This window comes from Suillus plorans (genome assembly GCF_016647745.1).
Source record: "Suillus plorans strain S12 chromosome Unknown HD556scaffold_43, whole genome shotgun sequence".
Lineage (NCBI taxonomy): Eukaryota > Fungi > Basidiomycota > Agaricomycetes > Boletales > Suillaceae > Suillus > Suillus plorans.
The window spans coordinates 305,363-319,062 of record NW_024537427.1 but is presented as its reverse complement, the minus strand read 5'-3'; the positions used below and the strand labels follow the sequence as shown (position 1 = coordinate 319,062).

General features: G+C 48.6%; 7 protein-coding genes across 7 annotated transcripts; 4 read left to right on the top strand and 3 right to left on the bottom strand.

Moving 5' to 3' along the window:
• Positions 1-554: 554 nt before the first annotated feature.
• Positions 555-2,789, top strand: HD556DRAFT_1240692 (pyridoxal phosphate-dependent transferase; the record flags this gene model as incomplete). The annotated part of the gene is made up of 3 exons (XM_041298139.1): positions 555-1,270; positions 1,330-1,901; positions 1,954-2,789. 3 exons carry the CDS (start codon positions 555-557, stop codon positions 2,787-2,789), a joined length of 2,124 nt encoding a protein of 707 aa, XP_041158289.1.
• Positions 2,790-2,814: 25 nt separating this feature from the next.
• HD556DRAFT_1386579 (uncharacterized protein) lies at positions 2,815-4,198 on the bottom strand. Its single transcript, XM_041303414.1, has 4 exons — positions 3,447-4,198; positions 3,295-3,395; positions 3,173-3,238; positions 2,815-3,120 (listed from the first exon to the last, which is right to left on the bottom strand). Exons 1-4 carry the CDS (start codon positions 4,096-4,098, stop codon positions 2,956-2,958), a joined length of 984 nt encoding a protein of 327 aa, XP_041158288.1. The 5' UTR covers positions 4,099-4,198; the 3' UTR covers positions 2,815-2,955.
• Positions 4,199-4,277: 79 nt separating this feature from the next.
• On the top strand, positions 4,278-5,391 carry HD556DRAFT_1386570 (small monomeric GTPase). Its single transcript, XM_041303413.1, has 7 exons — positions 4,278-4,419; positions 4,478-4,501; positions 4,549-4,576; positions 4,632-4,660; positions 4,711-4,763; positions 4,811-5,104; positions 5,158-5,391. Exons 1-7 carry the CDS (start codon positions 4,312-4,314, stop codon positions 5,183-5,185), a joined length of 564 nt encoding a protein of 187 aa, XP_041158287.1. The 5' UTR covers positions 4,278-4,311; the 3' UTR covers positions 5,186-5,391.
• A 150-nt stretch (positions 5,392-5,541) lies between these two features.
• HD556DRAFT_656398 (WD40-repeat-containing domain protein) lies at positions 5,542-7,458 on the bottom strand. Its single transcript, XM_041311207.1, has 5 exons — positions 7,106-7,458; positions 6,937-7,056; positions 6,793-6,888; positions 6,302-6,740; positions 5,542-6,252 (listed from the first exon to the last, which is right to left on the bottom strand). Exons 1-5 carry the CDS (start codon positions 7,413-7,415, stop codon positions 5,652-5,654), a joined length of 1,566 nt encoding a protein of 521 aa, XP_041158286.1. The 5' UTR covers positions 7,416-7,458; the 3' UTR covers positions 5,542-5,651.
• A 380-nt stretch (positions 7,459-7,838) lies between these two features.
• HD556DRAFT_1386567 (mitochondrial NAD-homo-isocitrate dehydrogenase LysB) lies at positions 7,839-9,701 on the top strand. Its single transcript, XM_041303412.1, has 10 exons — positions 7,839-8,104; positions 8,156-8,322; positions 8,380-8,473; positions 8,534-8,602; positions 8,652-8,783; positions 8,833-8,984; positions 9,038-9,055; positions 9,107-9,154; positions 9,206-9,286; positions 9,336-9,701. The coding sequence occupies exons 1-10, from the start codon at positions 8,003-8,005 to the stop codon at positions 9,559-9,561; spliced, it is 1,089 nt and encodes a 362-aa protein (XP_041158285.1). The 5' UTR covers positions 7,839-8,002; the 3' UTR covers positions 9,562-9,701.
• Positions 9,702-12,834, top strand: HD556DRAFT_1386560 (uncharacterized protein). Its single transcript, XM_041303411.1, has 5 exons — positions 9,702-10,003; positions 10,068-10,759; positions 10,860-12,056; positions 12,110-12,441; positions 12,495-12,834. The coding sequence occupies exons 1-5, from the start codon at positions 9,838-9,840 to the stop codon at positions 12,568-12,570; spliced, it is 2,463 nt and encodes an 820-aa protein (XP_041158284.1). The 5' UTR covers positions 9,702-9,837; the 3' UTR covers positions 12,571-12,834.
• On the bottom strand, positions 12,835-13,696 carry HD556DRAFT_1386558 (uncharacterized protein). The gene is made up of 2 exons (XM_041303410.1): positions 13,212-13,696; positions 12,835-13,143 (listed from the first exon to the last, which is right to left on the bottom strand). Exons 1-2 carry the CDS (start codon positions 13,643-13,645, stop codon positions 12,966-12,968), a joined length of 612 nt encoding a protein of 203 aa, XP_041158283.1. The 5' UTR covers positions 13,646-13,696; the 3' UTR covers positions 12,835-12,965.
• Between the last annotated feature and the right edge of the window lie 4 nt (positions 13,697-13,700).

Sequence of the window (13,700 nt, the reverse complement as noted above, 5' to 3'; positions counted from 1 at the left end):
GACGTCGCAGTGAGCATATCAGCTGGCCGAGGAACGAATCGAGCGCCATTGGGGTATGCCAATTGGGGATACGTAGTCTACTCGCAGCCGGATAGTGCATGATTTGGCCCATACTTATCTTGAGCAACATCGTACGAGGCAAAGCAAAATCAATTCAAAGCGGTGTGACACGGGGACAAGCACCGTTGTAAACATTGATCCTCCAATTTGAGCAGGCCGCCGACTTTAGATCTTTTTTGGTTGTCTCAGGTGTGAGTGCAGTGTGCACTGGCAGAGAGAATCATTTCCACGTTGCAATATTATTCGGACCGCTGGGAATAGCCACGTGATTCTCATCAGCCAATGGGCGCTTTCCTAATTTCCGATATAACCTTTGCTCAAAGTTTCAAATCCCTGATATCCCATATTGTCCCGGTTTACGCTCACCACGGTCTGCATGTAAGCCTACATATCTGTGCTAGTCTCCATCATCTGAGTCACTAATCGTTGATGTTACTGTTTCAGATTTGACTATATATTCTTTGAGCTTTTTCAAGGACTCCCAGTACTTGAACATGGAAAAGTTTTCTTCGCTGGCTCGTTTCAAGAGTTCCTGCCCGTTTTTGGGCGGGACGAAGACTTCAACCCTTCGCGCCCTCGGCAGCGCCATTTCCCCTAGATTCCCCTCGATCTCTCAGCTCACTGAACGAGCTGCGAGTTGTCCCATCATGGGTCCGGCCTTGGTGATGCGTTCTACCCAAATGGTCGCAGGTTACGCCAGTGTTGCTGGTCAGGCCGACGTCCAGAACATCCACCACAGCAAAGGTATCTTCCCGGGAACCAGTGTTTCCGAAGCGGATATTTCCAAATGCCCTCACGCTTCCGCTGCTCGGGCTGCTGCTCGCATGGCGGACGATCTTGCTGCCGCATCTACTGCGAAGGCACCTGAAGCCAAAAAGGAAGTCCCAAGCACCGCCCAGAGGGCCGCTGCCGCCGGATGCCCTTTCCATAAGGCTGCTGCTGCAAAGGACCAACCCGTTAAATTGTCTGAAGTGACAGAAACCCAGACTACCCCTGCCACTTCAGATGCCTACAAATATGACAAGTTTTATGCGGCCGAGCTCGAGAAGAAGCACAAGGATCAGTCCTACCGCTACTTCAACAACATCAACCGGCTTGCAACCAAATTTCCAATTGCGCACACTGCGAGCGTCAAAGAAGAGGTCCAAGTTTGGTGCGCTAATGACTATTTGGGAATGGGAAATAATCCTGTCGTCCTTGAAACCATGCAGTGCGTATAGCCTCTGTAGTCATATGATCTTGTCGTAAGCTAACGTTTTTCTCTTGCAGTCGGGCATTGGACAAATACGGTGCAGGCGCTGGAGGCACTAGAAACATAGCTGGAAATAGTGCTATGCATCTCGGTCTCGAACGTGAGCTTGCTACCCTTCATCGCAAGGAGTCCGCGCTCGTATTTTCGTCTTGCTATGTCGCCAATGATGCAACTTTATCTACCCTCGGTTCCAAACTTCCTGGTTGCGTTTACTTCTCAGACGCTTCCAACCACGCATCCATGATACAGGGCATTCGGCACTCCGGTGCGAAGAAGGAAATTTTTAAACACAACGATCTGGGCGACCTCGAGGCCAAACTTAAGAAGTATCCGAAGGACACCCCTAAAATTATTGCATTTGAGAGTGTTTACTCGATGTGTGGTAGCATCGGGCCTATCGAGGAGATTTGTGATCTGGCTGAGAAGTACGGCGCCCTAACTTTCCTTGATGAAGTCCACGCTGTCGGACTTTACGGGCCCCGCGGTGCAGGCGTTGCTGAGCATCTCGATTGGGAATCCCACCAGATGGCCGGTCAAACTTCCGAGCCGATCAAGGATAGTGTGATGGATCGTATTGACATGATTACTGGTTAGTCATTATCACGCATGTCTATCTGACCGGCTCGGCTTACCGTTGGCAGGTACACTCGGCAAGGCATATGGCACTGTTGGAGGATACGTCGCGGGGTCTCGCAATTTCATCGATATGATTCGTTCATACGCACCTGGTTTCATCTTCACTACCTCACTACCTCCCGCTACAGTCGCTGGTGCTCGAGCTTCCGTCATTTACCAGAAGCACCATGTTGGTGATCGAGCATTGAAACAGGTTAATGTTCGCACTGTCAAGGAACGTTTCGCTGCTCTAGACATACCTGTCGTCCCTGGTCCTTCTCACATCGTCCCAGTCTTGGTTGGTGATGCAGGTCTCGCAAAAGTAGCCAGCGACAAACTTCTTTGCGAACATGGCATCTACGTTCAGGCAATCAATTTCCCCACCGTTGCTGTTGGTGAAGAGCGCCTTCGGGTCACTGTCACTCCCCGCCACACCGCAGAGCAAATTGATGGCTTGATTACTGCAATGGACACAGTGTTCACGGAGCTCAAAATCAACCGGATCAGCGATTGGGCAAAGTTAGGTGGACGTGCCAATGTTGGTATAGGCAAAGAAAATGTCGAGCCCATCTGGAGTAACGCTCAGATCAACACCGCTGGACAACCACAGACGTTGCATGATGGAGACATGGCTTTGGTTGACGTTAATGCAGTTCAGGTGGTTCGGAAGAGCTTTGAGGACCTTTTGGGACCTATCGAGTTAAGCGAGACGGAGACGATTCAGATGAAGGTGGAAGCTGTGCTGATGACCGGAGCTGTTGAGCACATTGCTGGGGCTCTGCCAAAGAAAGCGAAAGCACCACGGGTTCCTGTCAATCCAATTGACATGCCCGTCGCGCCTACTGTCGCAGTTTCGGCTTAATGGTTGTTGACACTGTTAAATAAGATCCATATTCCAATGTCAATGCGGTCATCACCATCATTCTTGCAAGCGTTATGTGCCTGTCTGCTCAAGGTAACATGAAGCCCGCAATCCTTGGACTGATAGTTCAAATAGCTGCCCCACGTAACGTCAGATTGAGTTGATCTCACTGTACATCCGACAGAGCACCCAGTAAGCTACGAGCTCTCATCACTTTGGTCGTGATAGTGGACCCTCCACCCGAAAGATCAGTAGGTAATACAGCTGACTCTGAAGTCACAGGATCCGGTGTCTCCGAGGCCACTACAGAATTGCACATCTGTATGAGGTTCTAGAGAAGAGCATTACGAGACTATTCGTCAAACAAGATAACCAAAACATACGTCTCGAATTCCCCCCTTCACATCTGCGAGATATTTGGTCACTAGGGTAAAATACTTCTCGGGTATCTGCAGTGGAAAACTAAGATCAGCCAACCGACAAACTCACAGGAGAAATTCATGACCATTTCTTCCGACCACAATCTTTTAATTAGCCATATCTGCTTAGCCTTATTAAACTTCCAGTTCAGTTGATCCTCAAATCGTGCATATGCATACGACAACGCTGTAAATCATTCTATGCTCAGTAATCACAAACGGAAATTTTACGACATACCTTTCCGACTTTGATTGGACAGAGACTCGTCTACACTAGGATCTGTGGAGGGTAAATCTGGTGGACGGTAGTCTTTCTTTCTTTTGAACGGTTTGCTATCAGGTGTTTCCTCCAACTGTTCCTCCGCCTTTCTCTTCTTCTTCTTCTTCTGTTGTGGTTTATCTGGGGAAGCCTCTTCTGGTGTTTGGACCTTGGTGTCGTTCAAATGTGCGACCTGTTCATCAAGTGCGGCACCCTCATGTTTGCCTTCGTCTGAGTGCTTAAGTTTCTTTTTCTTCTTCTCCTTCTTACGTTCGTCACTTCTATCTTTCAACTGCTCATGCGCCACGTCCCCTGAGTAACTCTTATTCTTCTTTTTCCGCTCCGTATCACCTGTAGTTAAGTTTGCTAACTGGTCATTTTTGGATGCAACATTTCCTGCGGAAGGTGTACTTGAAGGAGATAAGGGATGACTCGTGCTCTGAGAGTCTCGTGTCGTAGAAGTCGCTTGATCCTTTGGCGTGGTCATGAGCAACGCGTCACTGGTAGCTTCTCTATGCTTCCTCTTCTTCGACTTTACGCGTTCTTGACCTGCATCCTTGACATGAGAGTCCGCGGACCTGGACTTTTTGTGCGATTTGGGCGATGCACCCTCTATGTCTGTTACAGACATGCTGCACAGGACAGGACAGGACACGAGGGCTAATGATGGTATCGGTAGCAAGTTGCAACTAAGTAAACCTAGACTTTTGGATATAAACTCGAGAGCCGGATGAAGGTGATTTCACTCGCTCACGTGACAAGGTCGCCAGCTAAACGCCCCAGAAATGGTATTTACTATTTACACTAGTACGACTACTACAAAGCAAACTCACATACTGATTCCATGGGTCTTACAATATCTTCCCTTTTCACATCGTTGTCATCGCTGGTACGATGGAGCAAAGATCAAGATGTCCGTATACTCATGCTTGGCCTCGATTCGGCCGGCAAGGTATGTCCACTTGTAAATGTGATGTTATTCGGGTTGAAATGGACTGGTATTTTCGTAGACGACAATCCTGTACCGATTGCAGGTAAGTAGTGTTGAAAATATTTAGTGGAGGTCCAAATAAATTTGCAGATTGGAGAAGTGGTTTCTACGATTCCGAGTGAGTATGTCCTCATAGGCTTTGTGGAGTCTGGGGCTCACGAAGAACAACCCAGCAATCGGCTTTAATGTAGAGACCGTTCAGGTGTGTTTCGAAAAAAATCTGCATTCATCTGTATTGACAATACTATCTAGTATAAAAACATCAAGTTTCAAGTATGGGACCTCGGAGGACAGTCTAGCATACGGTGTGTCCAACTTTTTCTTGTCAGCCATTCCTGACTGGTGCTCGAAGGCCATATTGGCGGTGTTATTTTCCAAATACATCTGCCATCATATACGTCATCGATTCTTCGGATCATGCGCGGTTGACGACGTCACGGAGTGAACTATTGACCATGCTTTCGGAAGATGAACTCAACGGCGTGCCACTTCTTGTATTCTGCAATAAGCAAGACGTCGAAGGAGCACTGAAACCCGAAGGTATCAGTGAACAACTTGGTCTTGCAGGTCGCGAGACGTCGAGACCATGGAGTGTACGTGGAAGTTGTGCAACAGAGGGGACAGGTCTAGAGGAAGGCTTAGACTGGTTAGTGATGTGCCTTGTCCCATTCTTACGATATTGACATGTCCGAATGACAGGTTGGTAAATGCAATACAGAAAAAGTAGAATATGTGGTCGTCCTCGTGCACGTACATCTTCATCGTCTCTTGCATATTTCTTCTGCTCGTCTTTGGACAATGGTATACCCATTGGTACAGCAAGCATAATTGTATTTGTCCCATAATTTGCGCTATAGATTTGGATTCCATCTCACGAAGGATGACCGGGACCCTACCCCAGCGCACACTTCGAGGTCAAGGGTCCCGTGCTACTATAAAAAGTAAAACTTGAGGCTCATCAATATTGGCTACTGCTGGCTAGCAAGCACTTCAACAATTTCCTCGGCCTCTTGTTGCAGTGTTGCGTGGACCATCAATCCATTAGATGCATGTAATCGTAAACAAAAAGGTCACCACCCTGCGGGCCATCAAAACGTTTGACTCAACACTATTCATATCACAGGTCTAATTGTAAAGTGTTTTTTTCCAATGACAACCACTACACCCACGTCAAGATGTGTAGGTCAATGAATTCAGGCGGACCAAAACCAATCCCACTTTTGTTCCTCCGAATTGGAGATACAATTTTGATACACCTCCAAATCAGGCCTCCAGATTCGTACTGTTCCGTCATCAGCACAGCTCGCAACCATGTCCTTTGCCCAGTCGACTGCTCCAATTTCACCCGATTGTCCACGGAAACGGACTGTTGGGGAAATTGGTTCATCAGCCCTCTTGCCGTAAGATGGCGCTATCCTGCCTGCGTTACTGATATCAAAAAGGAACAAGCTTCCAGCTAGGCTCGTGCTGCCGCTTGCGAGCCAGCGTCCACATGGAGAAGTAGCTAGTCGGACATAGAACGAGTTCGTTTGGAGGTTCGGGTGGGTTTCAGTGCGAAGTGGAGTCAGGGTAGGGTAAGAATAGATGTACAAGCGAGAATCGGCGCCGAGAGCAAAGAGGAGGCCTGCGCTGGGACCTGTTCCTTGAGACATGCTTGTGATACCTCGAGAACGAGCACCATGACATATAGTCGGGTCCATGATAGAAGAAAATAGCGGGTTGTGTGATGGTTTTTTGGGGCTGCGCTTTGATGACTTGTTCGAAGGAAGGCGAAGGTCCCAGTAGTGTAAGATGCTGCAGGGTTGATTAACTATGTACTTGTAAAAAAAAGTAGAACCTTTACCCATCAAAAGATCCGCTACTGACTAGTCCGTGAGGTCGGTCATCGGGGTAAAGAATATTTGTGATACCTCTGGGTAAAGGTCGAATCTTTTGTCTGCCTCCAGAAACTTTATCCTGTCCGTGAGCAGCGGTGATTGTGATTACAGCACTTCTTGCGGGGATTTCATCTTGATCGGATAAGTTGTTGACTCGCAGGTCATACAAGCAAAGCATGCCGTCCCTGCCACCCGTAGTCAAAAGGTCTCGATGCGCTGGATCCCACGCAACACATTTTACAGTGCTGGTATGGCCATCAAGAATGGAAAGCAATTGTTGCGTCTCCACAGAGGATATCCTCGTGCTTTTGTCTCCAGATGCCGTAGCAAGAAGAGTGTCGTCCGCATTCCATTTGACGTCAAAAATACCATTGTCATGGGGCTCGAGGGTCACTCGTGCAGGTTCTTGATTCAGGTCAGTATCGGTCAATGCCGAATTGACGTGATTGAGACCTACCACAATCCCATTCTTTCCGTTTGGTCGCATCGAGAATGTGGATGGACCCTTGCTCCGTGGCAACAGCAAGAAGGGGTACACCACCACGTTTTGCTTCTGTACGAAAATTTAATGGGAGTAATATTTCAAAAAGGAAAGTCATGCCATTGGAGTATGCACAGGCGTAAGGGGGTGTAACGTAAGAGTCAACTGTTCTTGAATGACATTTGAAAACATCCGATGTATGCGAGGACACAAATGACTGAAGAATGTTGCGAGATGGCACTGCAGAGGTTCCTCAGGTGGATATACAGAATAAAGTTATTTGACCTACAAAGCATCCTATGAGGCTTAGCAGGATAGCCATTGGAAGCTAGGTCCAACGTTCGAAACACTGTACGACGACAACCTCGTCTTTTGACCACAACGTCAATTTCATCATTGCCGCGGCTAGATTCTGCAACCATCAGTCTCGGCTTCTTCGTAGGTGTTTCGTCAGACTGTGATATACGGCGCTTTGGTTTTTCATCGTCTAACGGTGTACCTGGCGTTGGAAGTTGTGATGGGTGGAAGTGTAGGCTCTCCCGAACGTTGGTAGCATCGGAGAAAATTTCGCAGCGAGGAACCTCGGAACTATCAAGCATATCCGAAGAATTATTTGAACGAGGTAAGTTAGGTAAACGGTGGTGGCAGAACGACCGCGTTCTCTCATACATAATCGCGTCGCGCTCATCACGTGCTACGCGACTTTTCTGATTAATAATCGAACATTAATTGGATTCAAGATTTTACATAAGTACTGCATCACCATCATGATGAATATAGTGTTAACGTAGTACATGGTGTTGCCTGTGTTGGGCGGAAGCCGAAGCGCAGTCAACATAAAAATTATGTTTAATGAGCAAGTCCGTGTCCAGTTTGGTTGCCCATGCAATACCCGAAGATTGAATAAGGTACACAGCTGTAAGGTACTAGTACGAGAGGTGGAGTAGCATCTGACAGACACTCTTGGCGTAGATGTGCAAGACGTCACGCGTCAACGTTTCAACGTGACCTGTCGCGATAAGTACACATGTTTGAATAATTCACCTGACCACACGGCGCTCACTTGCACCCGGAACGCAGCCGAAAGCCGGCCCGCATTGGGCCTGCATGTAAGGAAGTTCGGCTCTTTCCCGAATTATCTTTCCATTCTACCGCGTCTCAAGCCTACGACCTGACAACTAATACTATGGTATTCAGAGTGCCCATTCGTTCAATGGCCACTGCTGCCCGGCAGTCATTAAAAATTGGGATGCTCCCAGCTGACGGAATTGGCAGGGAAGTTTTACCTGTTAGTGTTGGTATTTTTCCACTGGTATAGATTGATAGACACGCTGGTCAGGGTGCGAAGGCTGCCATTCTGGCTCTTGGATCATCTATACCGAAGACGGAGTTTATTGACTTACTCGCTGGTTTCGAGTACTTCACGAAAACAGGAACTGCACTTCCTGACGAGACTGTTGAGATATTGAAAAATGAATGTGATTGTGCACTTTTTGGGGCTGTCAGGTATGCACTCTTCACCTTGTTGGCAATACATCAAGCCTAATACATGAATAACGCTAGCTCTCCGTCTCGAAAAGTGACTGGGTATTCTTCACCAATCGTCGCACTTCGCAAAAAGATGGATCTATATGCCAATATCCGGCCAGTGAAATCAGTGTGTTCAGTTCCTTGCTCAATGCCACTCGGCCTGTCCGTTGATATATATTTCCGCCAGGTTTCCGTCAATCCTGAAGGGAAGCCAGGTGTAGACCTTGTTGTCATTCGTGAAAACACCGAGTGCCTGGTAGTACCATTTTCGTGCGACATTTCTATTTAACTTACAGGCACAACAGTACGTCAAGCAGGAAACACAGACTGTCGGGGAACACGGCAAGGAGGCCCGGGCTACTCGCCTTATCACAGAACGGGCTTCCCGCCGGATTGGCGAGTTGGCGTTCAAAATGGCCTTGGAGCGCCCTCGTAAGGTACTCGAACACTTATTGATCAAACATCTTCGGTGACACATCGGCTTAGCACTTGACCGTGATCCACAAATCGAACGTCCTTTCTATTACGGATGGTCTGTTCCGTGAGACGGTCCGTGCAGTACCAACATTACCTGGTGTGGATGGCAAGTATGATGATGTAACAGTTGCCGAACAACTTGTAGATAGTGCTGTGTACAGGTGCGTGAGATTTTTTGATTGTTAGCCTGCAATGACGTATTCTGCGTTCCAAGATTGTTCCGTGAGCCCGAGTAAGTTTGTCTTGGAAAGCCAGATTGCGCGCTGAATGAGCTATTTCCTAGAATTTATGATGTGATGGTTGCACCCAATCTCTATGGTGACATCCTTTCGTATGTCGTTCGTCAGTTCCACTTTTATATTGTTTGACCCGCTTGGTGTAGGGATGCAGCTGCAGCGTTGGTGGGGTCGCTTGGTTTGGTGCCTTCGGTCAATGCAGGAGACTCATTTGTAATGGGGGAGCCGTAAGCAACGACGTCTGCTAGGTTTCAGTTCATTGATTGACTTTCACAGTGTTCACGGTTCTGCACCAGATATCGCTGGACAAAATATTGCAAACCCATTGGCAGCAATTCGTTCAGCGGCAATGATGCTGCGTCATATTGGATATGGTGATGGCGCGAATCGTATCGAAAGAGCGGTAGATTCTGTTCTCAGGGAAGGCAAGATTCTGACACCTGATTTGGGTGGTAAGAGTAAAACGAGTGAGGTTGTGGACGAGGTGACAAAGCGGATCTAAGGGATGTAGTAACCTTACGTTAAGGTTAGGTGTTAATGTAAAGGGATAATCATTTCCACGTGATGGGCCTGGTTTACGCGTGTCCTGTCTATCTCCCATTATATCTGAGAATCAAGTTATCGATCTACGCCATTTGGAAATCTTCTATCGCAATTGGCCCTGATCTTGTTCATTTACTCGGTTCATTATCCTCGAGCCTTTCATTTCTTGTCCTTACGCGTGTCAGTGCGTCACTAAACACGAGTCTCACAATCTACGTATTTCGTGTGGGGTAAGATGCCCAAGAATAACAAGAAGGGCAAGCAGAAGGAGACTCCTGCTGCTCCTGCTGCACCTCCACCTCCTGCACCTCTACCTCCTCCCCCGCCACTTGCACTGCCTCCTCCCCGGATAATGACCATAGATACGATTGAGGAAGAGGAGGATGATTTTGGTGGACTCGGTGAGTCCTTTTTGCCCATCTCATATCCATAGCCACAGGATTCTGAATGTTATCTCCCACGAAGGTGACATGGATGCTGGAGAGCTTAATGAGGATTCTTGGGAGCAAATGCATGACACGGGCGATGCCACACAGGATCTGAATGGCTGGGCGTCCAATGATCCTCAAAATAGCAATGGTGACTGGGCCACTGATGAGCAATGGGAGACGGGCGCTCCTCAGGCACAGATGCCACCACTACAACCGCAGAAGGACGGTGGCAACACTAAGTCTCAAAAAAAACAGCAGCATCAATACCAGCAGCAGCAACACCATCAGCATCATCAACAACACCAACAACACCCCCAACACCAACAGCACCAGCAATCGCAACATAATGATGGATGGGGAAGCGGCGGCGGAGCTTGGGAAGATGCTGGAGGAACGCCAGCACCAGCGAAAAAGCAGATCTCGAAAGGTAATTGGAGTCAAACCACTCAACGCGCTATGGATGAGCCTGCCTGGAGTAATTGGGGCCACGAAGCTGGCTGGGAACAAGACGGAGATACCTCGGAAATTGAGGAAGAAGAATGGTCCGCTGAGGACGACTCATGGGGAGCGCCGGCGGCAGCCTGGCCTCAACAGCAGCCTACCCATGCACCACAGGCGTACCCTCAGAAGCAGTCTACTCATGCACCACAGGTGCATGCCCAGCGTCAACCGAACCAGCAGAGCGGTTGGCAAACATGGGGGGAAGAGGCACGAAGATTACCCAAGGTGACTTTTTATTCCACTATTTATCCTCTCCCAGTTCCACTTGGAGCATCACAGTCCTATCTTAGTTAATATGATATCGTTACTTAATGAGTTACAACAGAGTCAACAGCCATATGCCGCTGCCAATCCGCCCCCAGGTACTGGTGGCTATTTCCAGCCGCAAGGCACAAACAAACAAGCGTCCCAGCAGCAATCTACTAATACACAGTGGTCTCAACAGCAAGCTGTCATGTCAGCGGCATTCCGCCAGCAACAAGAGCAAGCTTACGCTCTAGCTCAGGCGCAGAGTCAGCACAAGCAGTTGCAGCAGCAGCAGCAGCAACATCGCCATGTTCAGCAGCAACACTCTGAAACTTACGCTTTAGCTCATGCGCAGAACCAGCACAGGCAGCAACACCACCACCAGAATCAGCCGCAACACCACCAGAACCCCAACCAGTTGCCACACCACCAGAACCCTATCCAATTGCAACAACACCAGAACCCCATCCAATTGCAACAACACCAGAACCCCAACCAACTGCAACACCACCAGGACCAGGACCAGAACCAGAACCAGCCGCAACACCATCATGACCCGAGCCAACCCCAGCACTACCATCAACCGCAACACCATCATGACCCGAACCAACAGCAGCACTATCATAATCCGAATCAACCGCAACACCATCATGACCAAAATCAACCGCAACACCATCAGGACTCGAACCAGCCGCAACACGAAGGGAAGAAGCATAAGAAAGACAAAGAGAGTAAGCAGAACAAGAAGGAGAAGAAACGTCAGCAGAAGGAGCAGCAAGAACAGGAACAGCAGCAGCAGCAGCATGACAACGATGTCTGGGGTTTGGGCGAGGGCTGGCAAGATGAAGACGACCCCGATGATTACGAGGATACGCACGATGCATGGGGTCGACGAGTACATTTCTCGCCTCCTCACACCGCTCCTTCCGTTGCTCCATCTACAGTAGTAGAAAACTTTATCGTCAACGCATTTCCCCCAAATAAGCTCGGGTTGTCGACATACGGCGGCACGCCATCGAAAACACTTACTTACGCATACCATGGAACAGCAGCACCCATAGAAAATCGCCCAGCCCGCAACGCCACACATGATTTTGCAGACTTTATCGAGTCTAAGGGAGCTGCAATAAGTCCTGTGGCAGGCGCCTTTTTCGGTGAAAATTCGCGCATGGCGAAGGACCGTTTCCACTGGATGTTCCCGCCTGACAAAGACGAGCGCGTCGCTTCTAAGCTGGAATGGATCCAGTCGGTATCACACGGACTGGGCTCGTTTGGAGTAAGTCGAATTTCCATATATGATTATTCGCCATCTTGAAATCGTCATTAAAGCTGCAGAAATTTTTGCAAACACGCGAGCGTGGCGCTCTCATAGTGAACGCCGATTATCGGCCTTCAAAGTCACCGAATGAACCAGCTTTTGACTGGTTAACATACCCGGAGCTACAGAAGACCATGGATCGTACTCTGCAAGAGTCAGTGGCCTTTTACGACCCCTCCGCGCTGGTGGTCGTTTTCGTATTTCTCCCATCTAAGTCAGGCAATAGCCTGGCTATATGGCGCCGCAAGATCGCGGTGCCGAATAGTGTACGCCTAGCGTATCAGGCGCAGATAACCCAAGCTATAGATTCTCTACGCAGAGACTATTCTGTATATGTAGATGAGTATGTCGCTCTGCTGGCAGTGTTGGTCTTCGTTCAATTGACTTCCGTGATAGGATACCTCCCCCCAAATCCGAAGCTCCCAGCCCTCCGAAGAAACGCAAGTGGTGGAAGTTGTGGCTATCTACGTGAGCGTTTGTTTTTGTACATATGTATACCTTTCTTGCGTGGAACTTGTATTAGCCTTGGCCCGTTGGGCATCTTACACGCCATGTCTTTCTAGTGTGATACCAGTTGTATCAACTGTATGATGGGCTTGCTTTCGTCGTCACTATTGTATCATGTTCACATATTCTACGTAGAGCTTTTGGAAATGCTTTACCGTTGTTGTAATAAAAATCAAGATATGGGTTCACTCGGCTCGCACAACACAGATATATGATACAGTAGTCCAATGCTTAGATATCAATACATCATGAAATGTATCATACAGCTACCCAGACCTCCTAGTCTATCACAATCAATTCTGAAACCATCCTACGATTCTCCCACTGAAGTAGGGGTATGTGGTTGACAATTATATGTGGCTACCTCAGCTCCTCCGACTGCGCTATGTGCAATTTAAGTGCAAGTCGGCGAAGCCTTTCCACACCATGACCATCAATGACACTTGACGTAATGCCTTGATGTAACTCTACTTCGTACATGAATGCGGCGACATCAGCCAGTGAAGTGCCCAGCTGGGGAAGAAGTGCCAGGCGTTCGCTGTAAGAAAACGACGTCAGCAAAGATGGGCTCATCACAGAATGACTGCAATTCCAGTTTCCGCTTGCCTGGTCAGCTTTCTCTCTTCAAGAAGCTGCTTCAGAGCGTTCCGTGTCGTCATCTCTGACGCATCGCGTTCCATACGAAGCTGTTCGAAGCTGCGGCGCAGCTGAATGAGTTCCGTTCTTGCAGCCTCAAGCGAGGTTGAGGTGCGATGTGATTCCAACTTCCGTGTGGCATTCTCAGTCGCAGAAGTCTTTAATTCCGCCTGCAAAGCAGTGGTTGCGGCTGAGAGTTCGTCCAACCTTCTGGATAGAGCGGAGATACGCCTCTTAGATAGCAAATATGGCACTGCAGCAAGTGGTGTGAAAAACACTGCTAACGCTGTAAAATGGGTGATGGCTGGATGTCTTTGAAAAAAGTTGACCCGTGCATCCAGCACGGCGTTTGTGGGTGCAGCAGAAGTGTTGGTATCAGTGTTTTCTGGCGGTCTGGCCTCCATATCAGCCGAGCAGAACGCTTGAAGTAGAAGTACCGACAGTGACAGTCGACCTGGC

Bases quoted from the DNA above. Each gene is read 5' to 3' on its own strand.
- HD556DRAFT_1386567 (XM_041303412.1), top strand. From the start codon at position 8,003: ATGGTATTCAGAGTGCCCATTCGTTCAATGGCCACTGCTGCCCGGCAG. The intron at 8,105-8,155 runs GTTAGTGTTGGT...CACGCTGGTCAG, and splicing joins TTGGCAGGGAAGTTTTACCT to GGTGCGAAGGCTGCCATTCT. The intron at 9,155-9,205 runs GTATGTCGTTCG...CGCTTGGTGTAG, and splicing joins CTCTATGGTGACATCCTTTC to GGATGCAGCTGCAGCGTTGG.
- HD556DRAFT_1386558 (XM_041303410.1), bottom strand. From the start codon at position 13,645: ATGGAGGCCAGACCGCCAGAAAACACTGATACCAACACTTCTGCTGCA. The intron at 13,144-13,211 runs GCAAGCGGAAAC...GTTTTCTTACAG, and splicing joins GAAGAGAGAAAGCTGACCAG to CGAACGCCTGGCACTTCTTC.
- HD556DRAFT_1386579 (XM_041303414.1), bottom strand. From the start codon at position 4,098: ATGTCTGTAACAGACATAGAGGGTGCATCGCCCAAATCGCACAAAAAG. The intron at 3,396-3,446 runs GTATGTCGTAAA...AATGATTTACAG, and splicing joins GTCCAATCAAAGTCGGAAAG to CGTTGTCGTATGCATATGCA. The intron at 3,121-3,172 runs GTATGTTTTGGT...GCTCTTCTCTAG, and splicing joins TGAAGGGGGGAATTCGAGAC to AACCTCATACAGATGTGCAA.
- HD556DRAFT_1386570 (XM_041303413.1), top strand. From the start codon at position 4,312: ATGGGTCTTACAATATCTTCCCTTTTCACATCGTTGTCATCGCTGGTA. The intron at 4,577-4,631 runs GTGAGTATGTCC...AGAACAACCCAG, and splicing joins AGTGGTTTCTACGATTCCGA to CAATCGGCTTTAATGTAGAG. The intron at 4,661-4,710 runs GTGTGTTTCGAA...AATACTATCTAG, and splicing joins TTAATGTAGAGACCGTTCAG to TATAAAAACATCAAGTTTCA.
- HD556DRAFT_1386560 (XM_041303411.1), top strand. From the start codon at position 9,838: ATGCCCAAGAATAACAAGAAGGGCAAGCAGAAGGAGACTCCTGCTGCT. The intron at 10,004-10,067 runs GTGAGTCCTTTT...TCTCCCACGAAG, and splicing joins GGATGATTTTGGTGGACTCG to GTGACATGGATGCTGGAGAG. The intron at 12,057-12,109 runs GTAAGTCGAATT...TCGTCATTAAAG, and splicing joins ACGGACTGGGCTCGTTTGGA to CTGCAGAAATTTTTGCAAAC.
- HD556DRAFT_656398 (XM_041311207.1), bottom strand. From the start codon at position 7,415: ATGCTTGATAGTTCCGAGGTTCCTCGCTGCGAAATTTTCTCCGATGCT. The intron at 6,741-6,792 runs GTAGGTCTCAAT...ACCTGAATCAAG, and splicing joins ACGGAAAGAATGGGATTGTG to AACCTGCACGAGTGACCCTC. The intron at 6,253-6,301 runs GTAAAGGTTCTA...TCAACCCTGCAG, and splicing joins AGTAGCGGATCTTTTGATGG to CATCTTACACTACTGGGACC.